Source organism: Lissotriton vulgaris, chromosome 2_1 (assembly GCF_964263255.1).
Source record: "Lissotriton vulgaris chromosome 2_1, aLisVul1.2, whole genome shotgun sequence".
Taxonomy (NCBI): Eukaryota; Metazoa; Chordata; class Amphibia; order Caudata; family Salamandridae; genus Lissotriton; species Lissotriton vulgaris.
In genome coordinates this window covers 1453693499-1453718942 of record NC_141687.1, presented here as the reverse complement: position 1 = coordinate 1453718942, position 25444 = coordinate 1453693499, and the positions used below count along the sequence as shown (strand labels likewise).

General features: G+C 46.7%; 1 protein-coding gene across 4 annotated transcripts in view; it reads right to left on the bottom strand.

Annotated features, from left to right (window-relative positions):
- Nucleotides 1-25444, bottom strand: part of LOC147732747 (ATP-dependent RNA helicase DDX25-like) — a 1983894-nt gene that overhangs the window by 1716720 nt on the left and 241730 nt on the right. For all 4 annotated transcript variants that reach the window (XM_086957315.1, XM_086957316.1, XM_086957313.1 and 1 more), the window contains exon 2: nt 19299-19338. In XM_086957315.1, the coding sequence (XP_086813441.1) occupies nt 19299-19338 (40 nt within the window). The remainder of the gene's footprint in view (nt 1-19298; nt 19339-25444) is intronic.

The following is a 25444-nucleotide window of genomic DNA, read 5'->3' as shown; positions in this document are numbered from 1 at the left end:
ACACTCACATACCCAGGTGGGAGGGAGGTGGGCAGAATCCATTCATAGTTCTAAATATTAAACATACCCTTGAGGGGTCGACATCCTGGTAAAAAAGGTACAAATTTCAGAATTGACACGGCAAAACTGGACACATATGGCCGCTACATTATTCTCAAAGGCAGGTTACGAGCTCTTCCATTGACACTGGTTAACGCATACGGCCCGATAAAATGATGCTCCTGATTTTTATCATGAGATATGGCAGCAGCTGCACTCTGAGGATGATCAAACATTACTATGGGATGGTGATTTCAACATAGCACTTGATGATGGGTTGGACAGATCAGGTAACACAACGGAGCACCACACACAGGCTCGCGCCAAACTTCTTGAAATGCTGGTATATCTGCGTATCACAGACATATGGAGAGCCCGTAATCCGGGAGTTAAAGAAGCGACACATACATCGGCGGCATTCGGCAGCTGGTCGCGCATAGATTACTGGTTGGGGTCGGATGATCTGCTGTTATGGACAAGAGTAATCCCACATATGCCAAAAACTCTCTCAGACCACAACCCCATTAAGCTGCCCCTACAAATTCCTAACTATACACCGCCACCGTACAGTTGGAGGTTCAATGCAACAGCACTTACCGACTCAGTCTATGCAGACACAATTGAAAGGGCAATTAGGGAATACTTTCAATTAAATGATGAATCCACTGATGACGCAGGCTTGCTATGGGAGGCATTCAAAGCCACAATACGTGGTGTCTGTATAAGCACAACGACGGGGACACTGCGTGACATCAGAACACGACTGACCCGGTGCGAATCCAAACTCAGTATGCTAGAACATCAGTATGAAGTAACTCCTCTGCCCACTACACTTAGTGAAATACGAACCGCACTAACTGAACACCAATCATTGGCACAGGACGAGGTCAAATATCTAACTAAACGACATACAGCCATGACATATGGAGAGGGAGGACGTCCGGGCGAATACTTGCGTCCAAAATTTGTGCTGGCCGCGCAACTAACACCGTAACGCAGATTAGAGGGGATGACGGTAGACTGCACACAGACTCCATGAGTATTTTAAGCTGCTATGCCCAAAATTACGGGGACTTATACCAATCGCGACCAGTGGCCACACAACATGAAACGCTCCAGTATCTGGAAGACATTGCCATTGCGTGGCTCTCTGATGCACAGAGGCAATATCTATCCATGCCGATCACAGTATAGGAGGTGACGGAGGTGATCCAATCACTACCGAATGGCAAAGCTCCTGGCCCTGACGCCTTCACCTGCGAATTCTATAAAACATACAAAGATCTGCTAGCACCTCGACTTGTGGCCATGTTTGGGGCCTCACATGAAGCCTAGATACTGCCGTCTACATTGCGGGAAGCACTGATCGTAGCGTTTCTCAAACCAGACAAAGACCCTGAAGCACAAGTTACTACTTGTGTAACAATATATCTGTAAGAGACATTAGTTAGTGATAGATTCCTTACCTTAGAATATCCCCAGGCGTCAGACTGGATCCGGAATTTTTTTGCGTAGCAGTACCCTTGCGCGTCGGTAGGCGTCGTCTGCGGCTCCGCGTCCTTCGTCGTGGGCGCCGTGATGACGTCGGAGTACTTAGACGCCGCCTCCGTGTGCTGACGTCAGTTCCTAGCCACAGCTTTTCTGCGCCAGAAGCGCTGAGCCGTGTTAATAACCAACACTGGTGCCATTGAAACTAGGGCCCTGAAAGGGGAAGACCTTAACCCTAGATATCAGTTCGCAGAACGGGGAGGATGGGTGGGTCGGTAAGGAGTCGATCACTAACTAATGTCTCTTACAGATATATCGTTACACAAGTAGTAACTTGTGCATCTGTAAGAGACACGTTAGTGATAGATTCCTTACCTTAGAATAGATACCCCAGCAATACCAACCCCGGTGGTGGGTCTGCAAACCAATAATCACACCAGAAAGTCCTGGAGGACGGAACGGCCAAAGAAGCCATCCCTCCGGACTCGACTGTCCAGGCAATAGTGTCTTGCAAACGTGTGCAGCGACGCCCACGTAGCTGCCTGGCAAATGTCCTGCAAGGGCACTCCCCGGCCCAGGGCAGTTGTTGTCGCAGTGGCTCGGTGGAGTGAGCCCGCAATCCAACAGGGGGCTCCTTTCTAGCCAAGGAGTAGCATGCCTGGATACACAAGATGATCCACCAGGAGATGGTCCTCTTGTGTACCGCCTTTCCCTTCTTCGCGCCCACGTAACCAACAAAGAGTTGGTCATCCACCCGGAACTGGCGTGTGCGATCCAAGTAGAATGAGAGCGCACATTTTGGGTCCAGACGATGGAGCCGCTTTTCCTCTTTAGAGGGGTGCGGTGGCGGGAAGAAGGTTGGCAAGGTGATGGACTGACCGATGTGGAAGGCTGTGACAACCTTGGGCAGGACAGATGGTTTAGTACGCAACACAACCTTGTCCGGATGGACAGAAAGGAAAGGAGGAGTACAAGAGAGGACCTGGAGCTCACTCACTCTCCTGGCAGAGGTGATGGCAACCAGGAAAGCAGTCTTCAGTGTAAGAAGGCGGAGAGGACAGTTGTGAAGTGGGTCAAAGGGAGCGCACATCAGAAATGTAAGTACAGGGGGAGGAGCTACGACGGCAAACAAGATGGCTGCTTAGGCTCCCGGCTCCGCCGACCTCCATATCCCGCCGCAAGATCCTGCACAATATCCTGATTTTACGCCCAGTCCCTGCGTACATGAACAGTTCCTCATTCCGAAGGTGAAATCCGGGAATTTTTTCTCGGCCGGTTTCATGGAGCTACACCATGTTGAAGATTGTGGCCTACTCCAGCAGTGAAGCCGGGGCCTCGAGTATCTGCGTGGCCGAGTGGTAGTGCAACAACAACGGCTGAGAGACCCAGGCAGGGTCCGGTCGATCGTAGTGGAGGCTTCATTTGCGCCTGGAATTGGCAGTGGTTGTTCTCTTTGCTCAGCACTGATGTAGAGGTGACCTTGCTTGCTACTGACGGCAGGCGGGGGTTCCCGTCCCGTGGACCCGGTGCCGGTGCCGGCTCCCTCCGGGGCTCGGCGGATCGGGGCCCCGGCCTGCGGCGTTAAGCCGGAGGATCGCGGCTGTGGGGAACGACGGGCTGCCGTCCACGTTGCTCTCTTGTGATCCCTGTCTGTCTCCCCCGGAGACACTAATTCACTCGGAAGGTGATTGTGATCGGTCTCGGGCGTGAGACCATGGATCGAAATGTGTCCGAGCCATCGCTGAGGTCATTACTGGCAGAACTCTGGGCGCTTCAATCACAAATGACTGTCTCCATGAATAAAATGGATGCAAGTCTGTCTGGGATTCTGCATATTGTACCTGACCCTGCCCCACTATTTGAACTACCATCTGTAGCCATTCAACCAGCGGCCATTTTAACTCACTGCGAGGACCCCATGGGGATGAGAGTATTGGAATCACCGGACGTAGCCCTGGAAGATGGTGTCCTGGAGGTCGTGCGAATGCCACTGCACCTTCCACTGTTATTGACTCTCGAGGTATTGAATGGCTTCCTACCCCCGGAGACTTGTGTTGTAGACCTTTTTCCATCTGGTGATCGTCTCCCCCCCCTTTTTGGAAACGTTGCGACCCCGGGGCAAGAAACACCGTGACTGTCTTGTCGGGAGAGGGAGGCTTTCTGCACCTGAAGCTCCCGTGGACTCACTTGCTGCAAGTGGTAACGGATTGTCTCTCGATGACTTCCCTCTCCTCCATGGCTTGCTTGTATCCCATTGGGTCTCGTTGGGAAGGGCTTATGTGCTGGTCCGGAAGGGTCAGGGGTGAGATTACTCAACTCGGGGCGGTTTGAAATGGTATTGTGACTGTTCGACTTATCATGATTTGAGTTCAGAGGCTGGGCGGTGTGTCATGGTTCCCCCTATTTTCTCTCATAAGGCTCCACATCCGTCTCTTTGCGATAGGGGGTGCCTGTTTCTGGCAGGGGGAGTAAGGGGCTGGGGGCAGGTACTACTAGGCCCTCCTCCGCTTTTCCTTTCTTTCCCTTCTTTCAGGGGTTTTAGTTTTTAGGGAGACAGGCACGCTGCTAGTGGGGTTAGGCTATAGCCATCGGCAGGGGTGCAGGGTGGGGGGTTGGACTTTTTTTTTATTTTGCCTTTCTTATTTTCTATGGCCTTTTTCTCCCTTCCCTTTCTTTCCTCTCGGGTCAGTATTGTCTGTGTACTATTCTGATTACACTGTGTTCTGGAATTTAGTGCTTACGCTTCCTAGGTTAATCGAAAGTCTGGGAACCGGCGCTTATGAAACTGTCTCCTGTATTGTTGTTCACTTCGCTATATAAGTGTTGGCGCCAGGGTTCCTCATAGTGTTGTTTCTGACGAATATCCTGTTTCTTGGCCTGTCCCCAGTCTCCTTTAGCTTTATTGTATGGCACCTGATCCTTCTATTTCTATAATATAAAATGAAACCTTTATTATGTTCTGTACCCTACTCCTGCGCTCCAAGATAAACTGTATCCTGAATCGCTGCCGGACCTCAGGGCTGTCGGCTGATGAGCTGTGTTGAACCGTGCTATGTTTGGTTACATTTCTGACTAGCGGCCGGCCCCTGCGGCTGTAGGCCCATACTTGTACTTTCATAGTGTTGCAATAAAGGTTTCCAAAAAAAAAAAAGAAATGTAAGTACAAAGTTCAAGTCCCACTGAGGCATCACAAACGGAACAGGTGGAAATGTGTGTGTGATGCCTTTTAGGAATCGATTTACAATAGGGCACTTGAACAAAGATAGCTGATCAGGCAGCTTCAAGAAGGCTGAAAGGGCAGAAAGATAGCCCTTGATAGTGCCCAGAGCAGGGCCCTGCTGGGCAATAGAAAGAAGGAAGAGAAGAACCTCAGAAAGAAGGGCAGAGAGAGGATCCACAGCCTTTGCTGTGCACCATGCCACAAATCTGTTCCACCTGCAGGCGTATACCGACTTTGTGGAGGGACGCCTGGCTGCCAGAATGAGGTTACAGACTTCAGGAGGCAAGTCAAATGGCCTCAACTGTCGCCGCTCAATCTCCAAGCATGGAAATGGAGACTGGACAGGTTCGGGTGGAAGACCGTCCCCTGCTGCTGCGACAGAAGGTCCTCCTGACGAGGCAGACGAACCGGGGGATCGACTGACATACTGAGTAGCTCTGGATACCAGTACCTTTGCGCCCAGTCCGGAGCCACAAGGATGAATTGGGCCCGGTCTCGCTTGATCTTCTTCAGCACTCTGGGCAGAAGTGGTATAGGCGGAAAGGCGTACAACAGACCGCAACTCCACTCGCGACGAAAAGCGTCTCCGAGCGAGTGCCGTCTTGGAAACTCCAACGCGCAGAACTGATGACATTGCGCGTTCTCTTCGGTGGCGAATAGATCTAACCAAGGCTCTCCCCACTGCAGAAAGAGACCTTGCGCCACGTCCGAGTTCAGACGCCATTCATGATCCATCATGCACCGGCAGCTGAGTTCGTCCGCACTGGCGTTCAGAGAATCTGCCAGGTGTTGAACCACCAGAGTCACGCCCTGATGTTCCAGCCATTGCCAGAGGCGCAGAGCCTCCTGGCAGCCCTGTTTGTTGCAGTACCACATGGCGGTGGTGTTGTCCGTGAACACCTGCACTACACTCCCTCGGACAGAGGGGAGGAATGCCTTCAGTGCTAGACGAATCGCCTGCAGCTCCAAAAGGTTGATATGGAGCCGGGACTCCGCCGGAGACCAGAGGCCTCTGATCTCCGCCTCTCCCATGCGGCCTCCCCAGCCCTGGAGCCACGCATCCGTCACGATGCTGGGCCCACTGAAACTTCAGGTCCCACTGCAGAGCCCACATCCGCCACCTGGCGTGATGCACCAGAAGGATGCAGGAGGCCATCAGCCCCAGAAGCCGCAGCGTCAACCTGACCAAGATCTGGTATAAAGGCCGAAAGAGTGGAATGAGAGCCTGAATATCCCGGATCCGCTGTTCGGGCGGATAAACCCGAAACTGCGCCGAGTCTAGAACCGCTCCGATGAAGAGGAGCTTCTGAGAGGGGCACAGGTGTGACTTCGGCACATTGATGGAGAACCCCAGCTGGTGCAGGAGATCCGCCGTAGTCTGGAGGTGGCTGACAACTGTCTGGGGCGAGCCTACCTTCAACAACCAGTCGTCGAGGTAGGGGAAGACTGAAACCCCTAGCCTGCGCAGATGAGCTGCGACCACCGCCATCACCTTCGTGAACACCCGTTTGGTGCTGGTAAGGCCGAAGGGGAGCACGGCATACTGAAAGTTCTCTTGGCCAACCGTGAACCGCAGGTAGCGCCAGTGGGCCGGCAGGACGGGGATGTGGAAATAAGCATCCTGCAAGTCCAACGCTACCATCCAGTCTCCTGGGTCCAGGGCAGCTAGGACCTGAGCCAGTGTCAGCATCTTGAACTTCACCTTCCGGAGGAAGCCGTTGACGTTCCGGAGGACCAAGATAGGGCGTAGGCCCACTTTGCCCTTCTTGGGTACCAGAAAGTAGTGGGAGTAGCAACCACACCCTACTTCTGGCCCAGGAACGCGCTCGATGGCCCCGTTGGCCAAGAGGGCCGTAACTTCCTCCTGCAGGAGTCGCAAATGATCCCCCGATACACGGTGGTTCTGTGGTGGCATGGCTGGAGGAGTTGCCTCGAAGGGGAGGGAGTAGCCCCTTCGGACGATTTGCGGCACCCACCTGTCCGACGTGATTGTGCACCAGTGGGAGTGGTGATGGTGAACCCTGCCACCCACTGGCGTCACATGGGCCTGAAAGCACGGACTAGGAGGGTTTTGAGGCGGATGCTGCGGGGGAAGGTGTGGACTGACCTCGCCGTTGTCCCCTACCACCGCCACGACGGTGTCCACGGCCGCCACGGCGTTGGGTATTACCCTGTAGAGCGTGGCTGGCAGCACGTGTGGGCGCACCCCTTCCGTGGCCACGAAAGGAGTGAAAGGCAGCCGATTGCTGGCGTGGGGCCGAGAGACCCAAGGACTTGGCCGTAGCCCTTGAGTCCTTAAAACGCTCCAGCGCATGGTCTGCCTTGTCGCCAAAGAGGTGACGGCCATCGAACAGCATGTCCATAAGTGTGTTCTGGACAGCAGCCGAGAAGTTGGCGGACCTCAACCAGGCGTGGCGTCTTACCGCCACTGCCCAGTCCTCATAAGACTGGCACTCACGTGTCAGAGGGTCCTCAGACCCCTCCCAATCCTCCTCATCACCCATCACCTGGTACAAAGGTTCAGTAAAGGATGGGGTCGGTTGATTGAAAGTGAACTCACCAAACGGTGTCTGAATCGTCGCCGGGCGGCGCCGTTCCGACGCCGGAACTGGGTTGAGGGAGGCGTCGGGGTCTGCGCCGCCCGAGGACGGCGCTGGGGGTGACACCCGTGGGATTGGCGCCGGGGAGGTCGTTGAGTCCACCGGCGACGACCCGGATCCGGACCGGATCCAGCGGGGCGCTGCGACGCCGGCGGAGCCGAAGCACCCGACGGTGTCGGGGCCGAAGCCCCCGACCCGCTAGGACCCCCAGACGGGACCGCTGGCCCCAAGGCGCCGCAAAACCAGTCAGGGGAGAGAGGGACCTCATGGCCATGAGGAACCGCTCGATCTCCCCCGGCGTCGCGTTAGGCCCAGGGACCGGAGGGTATGAAGCCGGACGCGATGCCTGCGACTCCAACGGAGCCGCGTGGGCGGTGCCACCCAAACCCCCGGCCGCGTCGCGCGAGTGTCGGGGGGAGTCAGAAAAGCGATGGTGTCTCTTCAACTTCTTGTGCTTACCTGACGACTTCGACCCAGAGGAGTGATGTCGACTCCTGGAGCTTTGACGGCTCTGCTCCCGCGACCGGTCCCTCGACCTCCGTCCGGACCGGGACCTCTCTCGGCGCGGGGCCGACTGCCGGAGTTCGAGTCGCTTACGGGACCGCTCCAGTCTAGCTTTCGAAGTAAGGGCCCGGCAGTCGAGGCAGGCCTGGTCGTCGTGGTCTACGCTGAGACAGTGGAGACACCGACGGTGAGGATCCGTGACCGACATCAGTCGATCGAAATCTTCACAGGGTTTGAAACCAGGCATTTCCCTATCGGCACCGATCGGAGTCAAAGACTCGAAAAGGGTGATCAAAAAGTGACTAAGGTACCACTTTTTCCAGATCTGCGCTGCTGGCGCGTAAAAAAGAAGAACTGACGTCAGCACGCGGAGGCGGCGTCTAAGTACTCCGACGACGTCATCACGGCGCCCACGGACGCGGAGCCGCAGACGACGCCTACCGACGCGTAAGGGTACTGCAACGCAAAAAATTTCCGGATCCAGTCTGACGCCTGGGGATATTCTAAGGTAAGGAACCTATCACTAACGTGTCTCTTTCAGATAGATGTAACTCATATTGCCCACTCGCTTTGCTGAATGTGGACTCAAAAATTCTCGCTAAAATACTCGCTGTGCGACTGCAACCACTCATGACTAATTTGGTCCTCCCGGACTAGTCGGGTTTTATACCTTCCCGTAATACAGCACACAATACTAGGACACTTTTTGCGGTCTCGCACTTTCTGACTCCGACTACAAAGGCTGTAGCAGTTATGCTGGACGCGGCAAAGGCGTTTGATTCTATTGAATGTCCTATTTAATTACCATACTTCATAGAATGGGATTCCCAAGAATGTTCATTCAATGGATCCAGCTGCTATACATGAGACCTACGGCCAGAGTTAGGATAAATGGCTATGTATCTGAGGCGTTCGATATAGGTAGAGGAACCAGACAGGGATGCCCACTATCCCCCCTACTATTTGCCCTCGCCCTAGAACCACTGGCCTGTATTGTTCGGCAGAAGAGTCATCATCTGGCACTACAGTTCCCAAGCAGACCCCTGCATATATACCTCTACGCGGATGATATGCTACTGTATGTTCGCGACTCCGCAAGTAACTTCGATCCACTCTTACGCACATACATTAAATTCGGAGGTTTTTCGGGATTGCAGATAAATTGGGAAAAATCTTCAATAATCCCACTCACTGACACTACACTTCCACATACAGTAGAATACCCATTATAATGGCAAACAGACCCCATACGTTACTTAGGTATATGGTTTCACAGAGACCCAGAAATAGTCATTAGGACGAATTACGGCACAGTAATCGACACACTGGAGGACAAAATCAAATGGTGGATTCAGCTCCCATTGTCCCTGGCAGAACGAATGGCGATAGTTAAGATGGTACTTCTACCCAAACTCCTTTACCTCTTCAGTAATATCCCCATTCAACCACCGCAAGAAGTTTTCAAGCGCATAACTGCGATGGTTTTAAAACGGATCTGGGCGGGTAGGCAAGCACGCATCACTCTAGCTACACTAACATTGCCGTACTCCATAGGGGGATGGGGAGTGCCGGATTTCTTATTATATTACCTGTGTGCGCAAGCGCAATCCGCCACTTTTTGGTACCATAACACTCCATATTTGACTCATGTAGCTGTTGAGGAGGCAGACGCTAACCCTATCCCATTGGACGCCATCATCACACACGATAGACCGCCACTCCATAGCAGAGACATTAACACCATAGATGCTACGAATGCAGCATGGAAAAGACTGCGTCAACTAGCACACAAACTTCCGCTCTATGCCCCTGCTCTTCCACTCCACCATCATCCCGAACTCTCAGTGACGGCTGAACCGGTGGGTATGGGCCTACTAAGGTCCAAGGTGGGACTAGTCTCAATGGGTGACTTGTACAAGGATGGGACATTCCTCACGGAACTTGATTTAGCCTACATACAAAACCCATTGCTGTTTCAGTTCACATTCCACAGACTAAAAGTGGCGATCAAACACCACTATACTACCTTTCCCGAAGAACCGCCTACCTTGGACACCTTGCAGCTGATTCTAGCATCCCCTAACACGAATCACTTAGTGTCTCTGCTTTATGCATCAGCACAGAAAGAGATAGGACACAGTGCCACCAGAGCTCAGGAACGTTGGAACTCTGTGCTGGAAGACTCCCTCACAGAACAGGACTAGGAGGTTACTTGCACGCTGACCAAACTTCACGCCTAATGGTAATTTAAGGATCATTCATTTTAAGTACCTACACCAGGCATATTACACCCTGGTTTCCTTACATAGGTATGGTTTACGGGACGATGCACGATGCAAAAGATGTAACTATCATCACGCTGACTTTATCCACTTGGCATGGCACTGTGCGAGAATACAGGCCTACTTGTCGGAAGTTTTGACCATACTGTCTGAAATGGTGGGGATCAATCTTGAATGCACCATTCCCTGTTGCCTCCTGGGGTTATTGGGAAAAGTGAAACCCAGAGCGCGCAAGTTCTGTGCGGTGGCCCTACTCTTAGCCAAGCGCAGAATCTCAATGTGCTGGGGGGAGTCAAAATGTGCCAACAGTCAAGCAGTGGCTGAGGGATATGACTTACTGCCAAGACACATTACGTACCTATGAAGAAATGTTTCCACCTAGATCTAGACCAAAGGACTATTGGATGTATCTGACTGCTTACCTGAGTGCACATGATGATGATTGACTTACTTACCATTGGCACTGTGCAGTACCACATGCAAAGACTATCATGTCCACGATACAACAGCACTATAAATCAATCTATGCTGTAGTGTTGAATGGGTGGGGAGTGTGGTAGTGGAATGATCCAGTTTTGTTTATGTCTGTTCCACATTGAGTGGAGTAAAAATCTCAAAACCAAAAGGTTATTGATGACGCGGCCGGCCCGTAGTGGTTGTAGGCGACTTGCTGTGTAACTATGCCTTAACTCTACAGTACCCGTAAGTGCCTTTTTTGTAACTGATTATAAAGCTGTCAGCCTACTATCGGTTGTAGGAACCAAGCCGTGTTGTATATAACCTGTATGTTAAATAAAGGTTTTGGAACCAAAAAAAAAAATAGTTACCAGAGAAATTCAGCTGCTATAGTTAGCTAAGCTAAGTATAACTTGCAGCCCCGCAATGCACTGCTGATGAAGTCACATATTACATCACTTATGACATCTCAAATGAAATCACTGATGGCATCATCCACATGTTCTGTGATGTAACTACACACACCCTATTATAACCATCATACACCCACTCCAAAATTCAGATGATCATTCTTGAAACTATCGGCACACCAATACCAGTTAGTACATACCCACTAACTGATTGATATGTCTACATACACATCTACTCACTTTCCCATACAGGCACTCATACTGCAAGTCGCTCACCAATACAGGTAATGAGATATCCACCACAACACCCATACAGTCACTCATACACCCTCAGTCACCCATAGAGCTACTCACACCTACTCACTCACCCAATCAGACAGCTACTTGCTCACTCATACATAACACACACTCACTACTCATACAGAAACGAACAAATACTTACTCTCCATACAGTTGCGGACACAAGCACGCACTCACCCATTTAGCCACTCTAACAATCACTCACACATACAGTCACTTATATACTTTAACACTCACATATGCAGTTACTCACCCATTTACCACTGAGATCTATTCACTCACCGACAAAGCCATACAAACACTCATCCATACAGTCCCCCACAGGCGCACTCATGAACCCAAGCACCCGGGGATTCACACACTCATTGTCCATGTAGGGAGGCACTCAACCACTCACACAGACACTCAGGCACGCATACAGGTACTCAGACAACTAATCAGTAACCCATATAGACACTCCTGTATCTACTCGCCAACCCATGCAGCTACCCACACAGCAACTGACAGACTGACACAGATATTCACCCAAATTACTCAATCACCCATACATTCACTAAGACAGGTTTAATCACTTACTTATACAATCTGTCACGTTCGCACTAAATCATCCATACAGACACTCATATACCCACTCATTCTTCAATACACCTCTACACACATTATATATATATATTCCCTGAAAAAACCATAGGTTTGACACCAGTTATAGTTAGCTGGACATTTTACTGACATAAAACCATTGAAATTCCCACGTTATAGTTAGTTGGACTCACTATAACTTGCGCGCCTGCAATGCACTGCTGATGACGTCACATATTACATCACTCATGACATGGTCAGTGACATCACTCATGACATCACTGATGACACCATCCTTGTGACAGAGTGACAGACCTCCTTTCAGTGTAATGTAACCCTTGAAACACATATTCAAAAATAGAAACTAAAATTTTCAAAAAAATTAAGATACCCATACCAGTTACAACAACCAATTCATTAATACCACCAACTATATACACATCCACTCATTCCCAACAGTTCTATATAGTCACTCATACATATATTCACTCATCATATGTAGTGAAACACCTATACATCCTGTTACACACCGACAGTCATCCAAAAGCTACTCACACACATACTCACACATGCAAATAAACTACTGAACATCCATTTATTTGCATATAAAGCTATACACACACACTACCACCTTACTTCTAAGGAAACGTACACATACTTACTCTCTTAAACAATCACTTATAGAAACACATACTTATTTAAACAGAACTCTTTCAATCTCTCACTCTCACATATACTCACTTATATACATCAATACTCACATATACTAGATTAAAACATATGTAGTTACTAATAAAGACACTAGTGAGACAGTCATTCACTCACTAACACACACATATACACACTCATCCACCCATACAGTCCTGCACATATGCGGTCTTCAAAACACATACAGTCAGTCATTGATGCATCTATGTGCTAAGTAACACCCCCACCAAACCAAACAGACACTCATACTGATACTAAAAAAAATCTAATAACCCATATACACACACATGTAGCTACTCACCAACCCATGCAGCCACTTATACACAAAGTGAAACACTGATACAAACAATTAAATATTTAAACAATACTCGCTAATATATGTATTCACTAAGATACACTTAATAAGCCAGTTAACCAATCAATTTTTTTTTAAAACATCCATTAAGACACTTCTTTAAACATTTATTCTTCCATCGACCTTTACACTATAACTGGTGTGAAACCTACGGTTTTTTCAGTGAATTTCAAAGGTTTTTTTAATGCTAATTCCTAACTATATAAGACCTGAAAGCCCACCAGGAATCTCCAGTATGCGCCAGGGGACTGCATTGCAGAGAGGTGTAATGAAGCCACGCCCCTTTTTACACCTCTCTGCAACGCAGCCCCCGTGCATGTTTGTAGAGGGGGAACTAATTCCGCTTGCATACTGGGGGCCCCTGGGGGCCAACTAGCCCACCTGGAACCTCCAGTATGCGCCAGGGGGCTGCATTGCAGGTGTAATGAGGCTATGCCCCTTGTTACACCTCTCTGCAACGCAGCCCCCTGCCGCGTTTGCAGAGGGGAAACTAACTCCCCTTGCATACGGGGGGTCCCTGGGGGCCAACTAGCCCACAAGGAGGCTCCAGTATGCACCAGGGGGCTGCATTGCAGAGAGGTGTAATGAGGCCACCCCCTTTTTTACACCTCTGCAACGCAGCCCCGTGCATGTTTGAAGAGGGGGAACTAATTCCCCTTGCATACTAGGGGTCCCTGGGGGCCAACTAGCCCACCTGGAACCTCCAGTATGCGCCAGGGGGCTGCATTGCACAGAGGTGTAATGAGGCTATGCCCCTTTTTACACCTCTCTGAAACGCAGGCCACTGGCGCGTTTGCAGAGGGGGGGACTAATTCCCCTGGCATACTGGAGGTCCCTGGGTCATATCTGCCCAAACACCGATATTCCGAACGATTGAAAATGACTTTTCTTGAGAAACATTTGGATTTGGATTATCATGTCCTATACTTTGGAATTTTTGAAAGACTGACTTTGAGGATGCTATAAATTACTCAAGTCTGCCCGAATTGTGTGGGTAAAATTGATACCTAGTCACTTTGAATAAGAATGTACTTGCGTCTCGTATAACATTTGGAAGAAATATCTAGTTATATGACAACAGGATACCAACATAACGAAGGAAATAAGAACGTCCTGAAGAAGTTCTGTTGTACAGAACGAAACATTTCGGCTGGCTGTGGTACATAAACTTAAGGAAAATAAAAGCATTTGAATATACACCAAGATTCAGCGCTTCAATAAGGACTCTAAGTGATATGATTTGATTGGACTTATTGTGCAAGTGGTGCTGTGCCAAACTTTAGAATATTCTCCACTACTCTCTACTACTTACTCTCTCCTACTCCACTACTCTCTACTACTTACTCTCTCCTACTCCACTACTCTCTACTACTCACTCTACTACTCACACTCTACTACTCACACTCTACTACTCACACTCTACTACTCACACTCTACTACTCACACTCTACTACTCACACTCTACTACTCACACTCTACTACTCACACTCTACTACTCACTCTCTACTCACTCTCTACTCACTCTCTACTCTATTACTCACTCTCTACCTCTCTCTACTTCTCTCTCTACTAGTCTCTACCGCTACCTCTCTACGCCTCTACCTCTCTCTACATGCACACACACATATATATATATTTATATATATATATATATATATACACACACATATATAAACATATATAATCTGTATATCTATATAAATACAAAGATAAATGCATGCATACATATATGCATACAGATGCATGGTATTTACATGAAAGTTTAAAAAACACTAATAAAAGCAAAGCTAAAAAGCCACCTCATTACAAACAGAATGGCTTTAACTTAAACGAGGGCGAGATCTGTTGCATTTTCAATGCTTGTTTACTTTGGTTCCATCAAGAAGGCATTCAGATGTGTCACACATTTGCCATAAATTCTGAATGTTAGCACTCTAGTTGCTCATTAGATCACTGTCGTAAAGCTACTGCTCACCAGGGAAGTCTGCTGCTGTTATTCAAAGTGCATGTTACAGTCTGCATGTCAGAATTTTTTTAATGAAATAGAAGAGTATTTGAGAAGTCACTCAAAATGTGCCCTAATTTTTCTTTCTGCAGCACTAATCATACTTTTTATGGCAAAATATACCCCCTCATTTTGTTCCTTTTTAAATTAAATATTTTAAGAGTTACCACTATATTCCAATCAAGATAGCTTCAGGTGTGCCATACCTTTGTAATAAGTAGGACTGTTAGCGCTCTAGTTGTTCTTTAGGACACTCTGGGACATTCTGTCATTGGGGTATAATTGGGCTACATCTGGGTGATATTTGGGCTACATTTGGGCTCTTTTGTCTCTGGTGGCCATCTTGGGAGACTGCATGTCAGAATTTTTTAATGAAATAGAAGAGGATTTGAGAAGTCACTCAAAATGTGCCCTAATTTTTCTTTCTGCGGCACTAATAATACTTTCGATGGCATAATATACCCCCTCATTTTGTTCCTTTTTAAATTAAATGTTTTAAGAGTTACCACTTTATTCCCATCACGATGGCTTCAGGTGTGCTATACCTTTGTAATAAGTAGGACTGTTAGCGCTCTAGTTCTTTAGAACACTCTAGGAGGCTGCAGTAGAACACAAAGGAATCAACTGACAGTCTCTGTCCTTGTTGGATGTACATGTTTTACTGAGAATGTCAGACTTCATTCTCACATGACTGAGAAAGATAACGTGAATTTACAGAAAATATGCTTTCAGTTTAGCTTATAGATCCCCTTCCAAACCACTGTGGGAAATTCACGAGTTATTAGTTTTCTTTCAAACATGATTCATGATATCACAGCAGAAGGCTTTTTCACATGGTAAAATCACCTTAGAACACACCACAATTCCTAAAATGAGTATGGTACCATCAACAAATGATTTATAATGTAACTAAAGTCCTAAAACCCTCTATTAACTACAATGCTTTTTAATGAGGTGCTATCATGTATATTGGTCCCAAGATGGATGCCAACACTTCTTGGATGAAGTGCTGACAGCCAATCAGATCAGATGTGTGGTTAGGCTCCGCCCATATATATATATTTTTGTGAACCTAAATTACTCAAAATCCACTGGAGCACATATCTTGAGACATAGCAAAGGCACATCGGCCTACCAGTCCTTACAATTTTGCCAAGTTTTGTGGAAATCCATTCAGCCGTTCGGGCTAAAAGTGTGTCCAACCGCCCTATGGAAATTTACATGGGGAAAACACGTTTTGGGGCCCCCCTTTTATCTCGGCCCCCGCTTGACGAATCCCCCACAAACTTTCAGGGAAGGAGCGCAGCAAATTTAAGGAAAATTACAGGCCGATTCCTCAACCAGCGCCAAAGTTATTCGCAATAGAATGTTGCGGATTTCCTATAGAAAACAATCCTAACTATAACTACCTACTGGCGACCGCCAGTCGGTAATATATATATATATATATATATATATATACATATAAAATTCTTAAACTTAAGAAACACTCACTCACTGGATGATGTCATCAGTGATGTCACAGACCATGTAATGAGTGATGGAAGGGGACATCAGCAGTGCATTAAGGGGCTCAAATTAGAATATGCTTAGTAGAACAACTGGTTTTGTCGGAATGAAATGACAGCCTAACTATAACGTCCCTGTAACCTTTGGTTTTTCCTATGAATAATATTACATATAGCTCAACAGGGAAGATGAATAGTGGAGCATTTGGGCACAAATATTTAGAATTACCATTGTGGATTGCCAACACGATTCTGTTCCGACATGGTGACTGACAGCCAATAAAAGGACGGTAATGTTCTTGCTATCTATTTACCAATGAGTAGTTGTTGCATGTTTTAATGAACCAATTGCTGTGCATTGTGTTGAATGGCTTTACTGCACAGAAGGCAAAACACAAACGAGTCTGCACTAAATAAAGCCTGAAAATACCAAGTGAGTGCTCCAATGTGTATCGTAGTTTTCATGAACCAAACAGGTATTATCCCCGTTTAATGGATGCACCCCTGGTGGGATCGGCAGTCCCTGTTGGAATTGTGTAAATGGAGATATATATAAATGGATATATATATACACATTTTCTTTTTGCTTTGTGATGTAGTGATGTTCTTTAAAGAGCTGCATGCTGGGGCAGCAATCTTTATGATGTTTCATTTGACATTTTTTATATCCAATGCTGTTAACTCCAAAACTATTTGAGTACATCAATGGTCCCACTCCTGAAAGTCCTATAAATGCTGCAAAACTCTTATAATGCGATACCCTAGACGCTTCTGTGAACACCTCACTGCACAAAATTTCACATGAGACTGCAATATACACACCTAGACTGGTGGGATAACATCACCACATATGCGTAAATAATATTTACTCAAATAAGGTACCAGTCACTGACTGAGAGTGTTGGTCTCTGAAGTACAAATGCCCAGAGGATCAAAACAAACGTGATGATTACATGACTGATATACAAGTTCAAGTCCCAGTTACTCTATCCGAGCCCATACTGTTGGTGGTTTATTGCTACAAAGATGCCTTGGCTATAATGGAGTGGTAAAAGAAAATCACAGAGGAGATCCCCATTTGTGAAGTCAGCAAGTAAAAATGTGGGAAAACATCAAGGTTTCCCAAAGTGCAAGTACTAGGAATCTCTAACCTGAAAGATCTATCGGAATCAATTGAAGTTAAAACATTCACCCAACCACAAATGCTATATAGCATGGCTCAGACTTAATTCTTATGGTATCTCAACCTCAGACAACTATATATTGATGTGAGATCCACTCAAATAGTTCCCTGCTGGAGAAATAATTACTGTTAGGGCGTATGGGTAAACTATCTGCCTCCAAATTTAAAAAAAAACCTGAGTAATCAATTTCCCAGGGAACCTACATGAATTAGAGTGAATGGGAGAGAGACATGTCCAGTGGAAGATCAATATTGGGAGGGTTCCCTGGTATACCCCAGGGAGGTGGCAATTAAGACAGGCCTCCAACAGCTGCAATTATAGAAGTTGCAACAAACATAGTACACAAGGATGTAGCTGGCAGGCTTTGGCATGGTAGATTGCCCAAACTGTCTCAAGGGGTGTGGCAGAATGCCATTTTCCTACACATCATTTGGGCATGTCCCAGGTTGGAAGAGGTCTGAGAAGGAGTTCGGCTAAACATCTAAAATATGTTGTGTAAATCTATTGACCTATCAACAGCACTGTTAAGTGTGTTCATTAAATGTAAGAAACCGTTTGCTGGCAGTGGCATGTAGTTGTTGTTTGGAGATTTATATAGCGCCGCTTATCACTCGTGAGGGTATCCAGGAAATATCCATGGGCGTGGGGGGATTAAGTGATTTTCTATGAATCACAAAAATGTTTGAGCTGATGCAGAGACTTGAACCCGGATCTCAAGATGGCAGTTCTGCTCACTGCGCCACATCCTCTATGTCATGTAGGTGTGTTGTGCAGAAATGGATCAGTCATCTTGAATTTACACAGGAATCCTAGTAATCAAACTTGCACTGTTGAATGGCAGTTGAAAAGGTGATAATGGTAGAAGCTAGCCACAAATTCTGAAATATATGAGGTCCATGGACTCTACACTTTGGGCTCACCTTACTTTGAAAGCCAGCAAAAGATTAACAAATGATCTAGATACGTCAACCTACCTGAGGAGTCTGATGAAAAAGTGCAGACCCATATGCACTCAATAAACTTGTACGAGGCAGAAGTTACTGTATCACTGCTAACATTAGGAGCAGAAGCTTTTGAAAACAATTTCTATTTTCATTGTTTGAATACTATTCTTGTGTATTCTTTGTTTAAGGGAACAAAAATAGAAAAATAATGTCACCCAGAAAGCTCAAGTATAACACACAGCTTAATAAACACTGAACTGCTGAACGAAACAGTGGGGGGAACACTATTTGTTGATGAAGCCCCAGTGTTATTAAACACGATTTACTTCAATATTTGAACGTTCAAATTAAAAATATGTTTATCCTTACAGCACCCGCGGGAAGTCAAATAAGTGACCCACAAAAATATGTGGAAAAACAATTCGTGAATACAGGAGATGGTAGAAATGAAGAAAATAAAACTGAGTAGATCAGATTTAAAAAAAAAAAAAAAAAAAAAAAAGTACAAATCTAGACACTTCTCAGGACCATTTAAAATGACAATTCAGTTGTCTATGCAGCTTAAAAACGTATCGACTAAGAAAGAGAATGCAGGTACTGTTCACAAGGTAAAACAAAAGTTCCACCAAATAAAATGTAAAAAGACATGAAATTGCACAACCATCATCACATCAAGGGTAATAATGAAGCAGATTATTAGAAGATAAAAGTTCTACCTGTGCTGTAGTCTCCAATTTTCTTAAAACTCTGCTTCGACTACAAGAGGGAAAAATAAGGAAAAGTTACATATTTGTAATCCTGTTTCTTTGCCACCGGTATTCTCTTGGATACGCTTAAAAGAAAACCTCCGCGTTTGTGCAAGATCTGGAACAGTGTTTTATTAAGGTCATTTCCGTTCACATCAAATACATAATAATCATGCCCAAATAAGGCAACATTTATGAACTTTTTTAACCAATTAGTTAAAATACAAAGCAAGTTTACTTCGCTACAAAATAACACTTAAAAAGCACACGCAGTAGAAAATAAAAAGCATGAAATGGTACAGAAATAAAAGACAATACCGATAGTAAAACTAGTCTCAGCTCCTTTAAGAACTCAGCAAGACAGAATGAACTATTCCATCACGTCTAGTTTTTGTTAAGCAGTGTGTTTTATGGAAATAGGGAATATGCAACCATATTATATGTATTTCAAATAATGTGCCCCAGAAATGTGGGTAGCATGCTAAACCATCTTAAAAAGCACAATTAGGGCGACTCAACGGACGAGAAGCCTGGCCTCCAAAGTAACGGTTTAGGAGTGCAAGTTGAGACAATGCTTAGCTAACGTATGGACTGATCCTCCTAGAAGTAGCCTTTAAAAAGTCAGAAATGGAAACATTTCTCCAAGCAGCAGCAGCAGCAACTTTCCTACTCCAGTTTACAAACAAACAAGGAGATGATGGCCGGAGCACTAAAACTTTTCAGTCACTTGCCCCCCAGTCACAGATAGGAGTTGAATCCATCATTGTTCTTCAGCTCACTTCGCCACCCCAGTTCAAACCTAGACATAGGCAAATCAGCCTTGATCCTGTGTCTCATGGGATTTAACCCAGATCTGTGACTGGGGGAGAGTGTCTGAAAAGTTTCAGTGCTCCGGCATTAATCTCCTTGTGTTTGCTTTGTTCACCGTAAGTAGGCAGGGTATGTCCAGTCACGGATCCCTTGCTCACTTTGCCACTGGATTCAAGCTGGCCTGGCTGATATGGGGTGTTACCCAGAAACCGGTCCCAGGATGCTTGCTTTCGGTCCAGGGAAGGCCTAGCTAGGCAGTTCGGGTTGGACTATTCGCATGAGGAATAGCGTCAAGACTGATTTGCATATGGCAAGGTCTGAACTGGGGTGGGGAAGTGAGCTTAGCAACGATGATGGATTCAACCCAGATCTGTGACTGGGAATGAGTGTCTGAAAAGTTTGAGTACGCCGTCCATCATCTCCTTGTGTTTGCTTCAGTTTACAAGACCTATTAGCTTTTTCATAATAAGCAATATTTTAAGCCACTATCCGACTGTCTATGGTAAGTTTAAATGAAGCTAGACCAACCCACATAGCACCTTAATCAACAATGAGTTGTTTGAATTTATAAATCTCTTATCCAAATATTATCGTTACATCTACAAAACCCTGGGAACATGTAATTGACTGTGCAGGGAATAATGGGTGTGAGAAAGTGTCCTCTTGCATGGTATACCCCCACTTTTTTCTGACTTGCTGATGTGCTTTGACCGAGTGTGCCCTGGGCTCCTGCCAATCAGGTACCCAGTGTAGGAAGGTGGATATCGGACTACATGGTTACCCCATCTTTTTTCCTAGTGTTTAGCTGGTTTAGGCCATTTGTTGGCCTGGGATCCTGCTATTCAGGGGCCCAGGCTATCTGCTCTCTATGTAAAATGGACTCTATGTACTTTAGGTACATGCCTGATTGGGTATTGGGTCACCTTTGTGAGCCCATGTATAGTGTACCATAGGTACCCAGGGCATAGGTGCATCCAAGGCCTACCAGGGGCTGCAGCATGTATTATGCCACCCCTGGCTGGCCATCCAAACTGACACCACAGGCTGATCACTCAGTTTGGGCAAGGTGGTGTAATCACCCCTTGCTTAGATATAGTATACCTATATCTAACCTTATATATAGACACATATATACCTATAGGTCACTCATATGGCAGGCCTTGACAATACTAAAGGCAGAGTGCTTGGTTTTATGTGAGAGGGTTCTCTAGCATGAGCTGAGCCCTTCTGCAGCTTTCGGAACCATGTCCTTATAGCTGTTCTATGGTATAGCCATACCATATACTCTTCAGTGCATTATAATCCTCGAGGTTAATGCTAACTTTGGTTTGGCTTTATTAAAGCATGTCGTGTAAGGTGTCAAACACTTTGGAGTGGTGTAGCTCACTGGTTAGAGGCGGCAGACCCATAAGCAGAGAACGGCCCGGGACCAGGGTTAAATTCCCGTTGTGGCAGGGTCGTGGACCAGGGTCAAAAAAGACTCGATAATTCTCGCCTCAGTGCCTACTCTAACCAGGGAACACACTCGGCAACTCTGGGCATTACGCTTGCCTCATCTCTACAACGGCCCCCCACAGACGCCGGGGATGCCCGATTTCACCTTAGAGATACCCAGAAAGGGACCATCTCACAGGGAAAACCAGGATGGGTTCCCCAGCGGTCTTCAGCGCCAGGATACTCCATGGAGTCGCAGTGCGCTTTACAAGTACACCCACATTTACAGTACTACCCTCCCTCCCCCGCCAGTCCTGGCGGCGGGGGTAGCATTCCACCCTTCTAGAGGGAGAAGACCTGTAGTTACTGCTTTACCCGGTTAAAGTTAAATAGAGCCTCAGCATCACAAAATGGATGCTGCTGCCACAGACACGAGTCTGACCTCCTGCAGCTGGACAAACCTCCGGCAAGGGAGGCCTGGACAATAGGTTTCCTGTGGAGGGAGGTGCTAGCACCTCCCCAGACAGCCTGTAGTGTATTGGGGCAGGGTGGTTCAATGGAAAGATGCTTTTCCAGACACTGCCTGGGGCACACAAGGTGCTCCATGCATAGCCTGGTTCAAACCAGTTGCTCGGGCACTCCAGACCCAGCTCTGGCGCGAAACTGTACAAAGAGAAAGGGGTGTAACCACCCCCTTCTCAGGTTTCATCCATAGAAGGGATCTAGCAGGTAATCCAGCCCTTAGTTTAGTATAAAGATAGGAGCTGTGTCTAGAGACATTAGATTATCCTGGACTGAAACTCTGAAACAAAACTCTTGGACCTTCGACGTTCTATTCTGACTAGAAGACTGAAGACATCTCCCTTGTGGTCAAGGAGTGACTGTGAGAAGTTGGCCTGGTATACAATGTTCACTATTCTAGAGAGCACCTTGCACCAGTCCAAACAACCCTTATGGTGATGGTTGCAAAGTCAACCTTATAGACCAGCTATCCTAGTGGTAGCATGGACAAAGCAGTCTTAGGCTAAACTCTACCTAGGGGTCAGCCTTCTGCTAATAAAAGCAATGGGCTGGTCTTGACCATCTGCATTAAGTTGAGAAATCACAGCTCCCACCCCCAACTCAGAAGCATCTGTTTGGACAATAAACTCTTTGGAGTAGTCAGTACTCTTTAAGATAGGTGCAGAGCACATGGCCTTCAGGTCATCAAATGCCTTTTGACAGCTTACTGTCCACTGAACCTTCATTGGCATCTTCTTTGAAGTTAAGTCATTAAGTCATTAAGTGGTGTCACCATGGACCCATAATTCTTAAACTTTCGGTAGTAACCAGACAGGATTAAGAAAGCTCTGACCTGTGTCTGGGTGGTTGGAGGAGCCCAGTCCTTGATGGTCTGGATCGTACTCTCCAGTGGTTGAACCAGACACCCACCTACAAGGTGGCCTAGGTACACAACCTTACTCTGCCCTATATGGCACTTTGTGGCCTTCATAGTTAGGCCTGCCTTCTGCAGGGCCTCTAAACCCTTCTTCAGGTGGATCAGTTGATCCTCCCAGGTGGAGCTGAAGACAGCAATATCATCTAGATAAGCGGCACAAAAGTCATCCAACCCAGTGAGGACTTGGTTCACTAACCTTTGGAAAGTGGCAGGGGCATTGTTGAAGCCAAAGGGCATCACCACAAATTGGTAATGACCTCCTGGGGTTGAGAAAGCAGTTTTGGCATTGGCATCCTCAGCTAACCTGATTTGCTAATAGCCAGCTGTCAAATCAAATGTGCTAAAAAATTTGGCAGAAGCCAATCTGTCAATGATCACATCTGCTCTTGGAATTGGGTGAGCATCTGTCCTAGTGACAGAATTGAGACCTCTGTAGTCCACAGAGAACCTCATCTCACTTACCATCTTGGGTGTGAGGTTTTGGTACAAGGACTACTGCGCTGGCCCAGGGGTTCTCTGATGGCTCAATTACTCCCAGCTCCAACATTTTCTGAACCTCAGTCTTTATACAGTTCCTGACATGGTCAGGTTGCCTGTAGATCTTATTCTTCACAGGCAGACTGTCACCAGTGTCAACCTCATGGGTGCACCACTTAGTCTGACTAGGTGTCAAGGAAAACATGTGTCTGAAGGACTGTAGAACTTGTCTGCAGTCCTGTTGCTGTTGGCAAGTGAGGCTGCCAGCTAAGGCCACACCATCCACTGAACCATCATCAGGGTTCTGAGTCAGCAGGTCTGGGAGAGGGTCACTCTCTTCGTCCTGCCCCTCATCTGTAGCCATGAGCAAGCCCATGTCTGCCCTGTCAACATATGCTTTGAGACTGTTGACATGGAGCACCCTGTGGAGGCTCCTGGGAGTTCCAAGGTCCACCAAGTAGGTGACCTCTCCCTTTTTCTCAACAATTGTGTGGGGTCCAGACCATTTGTCTTGGAGTGCTGCTGGGGCCACTGGCTCCAGCACCCACACCTTCTGTCCTGGCTGGTATCCAGCACAGCCTTTTGGTCATGCCAAGCTTTTAGAAGTTCTTGGCTAGCCTCAAGGTTTTTAGAAGCCTTCTTCATATATTCAGCCATCCTGGAGCGGAGACCAAGTACATAGTCCACTATGTCTTGTTTAGGCTTTTTGAGAGGTAACCCCCATCCTTCCTTCACCAGACATAGGGGTCCCCTTAAAGGATGCCCAAACAAAAGTTCAAAAGGGCTGTAGCCAACCCCCTTTTTTGAGACCTCTCTGTAAGCAAACAGAAGGCAGGGTAGAAGGATGTCCCATCTTCGCCTAGGCTTTTCAGGTAAACCCTTGATCATACCCTTTAAGGTCTTGTTGAATCTTTCAACAAGTCCATTGCACTGTGGATGGTAGGGGGTAGTGAATTTGTAATTTAGACCACACTCCTTCCACATTGCAGTCAAATATCCAGACATAAAGTTTGCACCTCTGTCTGAGACAACCTCCTTTGGAAAGCCCACTCTTGAGAAAACTCCCAAGAGGGCCCTTGCCACAACAGGAGCTTTTGTGGTCCTTAGGGGAATAGCTTCTGGATACCTGGTGGCATGATCCACTACCACCAGTATAAATCTGTGCCCAGAGGCTGTTTCGGGATCCATTAGTCCAACAATGTCAATCCCAACTCTTTCAAAGGGTACTCCCACCACAGGTAGTGGTATGAGGGGTGCCTTTGTTGTGCCACTGGCTTGGCAGGTTACACATGAGCGACAAAACTCTTTAGTATCTTCTGACATATGGGGCCAGTGAAAGTGAGGGACAAGCCTGTCCCAAATCTTATTCTGGCCCAAGTGTCCTGCTAGGGGAATGTCATGGACTAAGGTAAGAAGGAAACCCCTAAAGGCCTGAGGTATGACCAACCTCCTGGAATCTAATTAAGAAAAAGGGGATGCCAACGGTATTTTCTTATGGGAGGTTATTTGTCAAGACAAATACTACTAATTATCGGTCTCATCATATAGTATATTATATAGTAAATATCTCATCTACTACAACATTCATCTACTAGCCATTACCAACAACTAAAACTAAAAAGAAAAAACATACAACAAAAGATGATTTAACGTTTTCCTTTAGAAATCCTTTTATGTTTTTACATCAAACATACAATTCACGCAATATTTAATCTTGTGTGAAAATACTTATCAAGATTCAAAAGCAATATATCTTGTTCAGAATCCAAGAACTCAAATATCTTATTGTTGTGGATCCTTAATCCAAGGGTTGTGTGGGTGGCCCAATAGTTTATGTGAAAGGAAAATCTGGCAATGTCTTTTCTTGGCCTTATTTCCTTTTCGAACACCCAAAGAACAAGGGGCATGAAGAAGCCAAAAACAATGTCTTTGTGGCTTCTAGTCAAAATAATGCTCC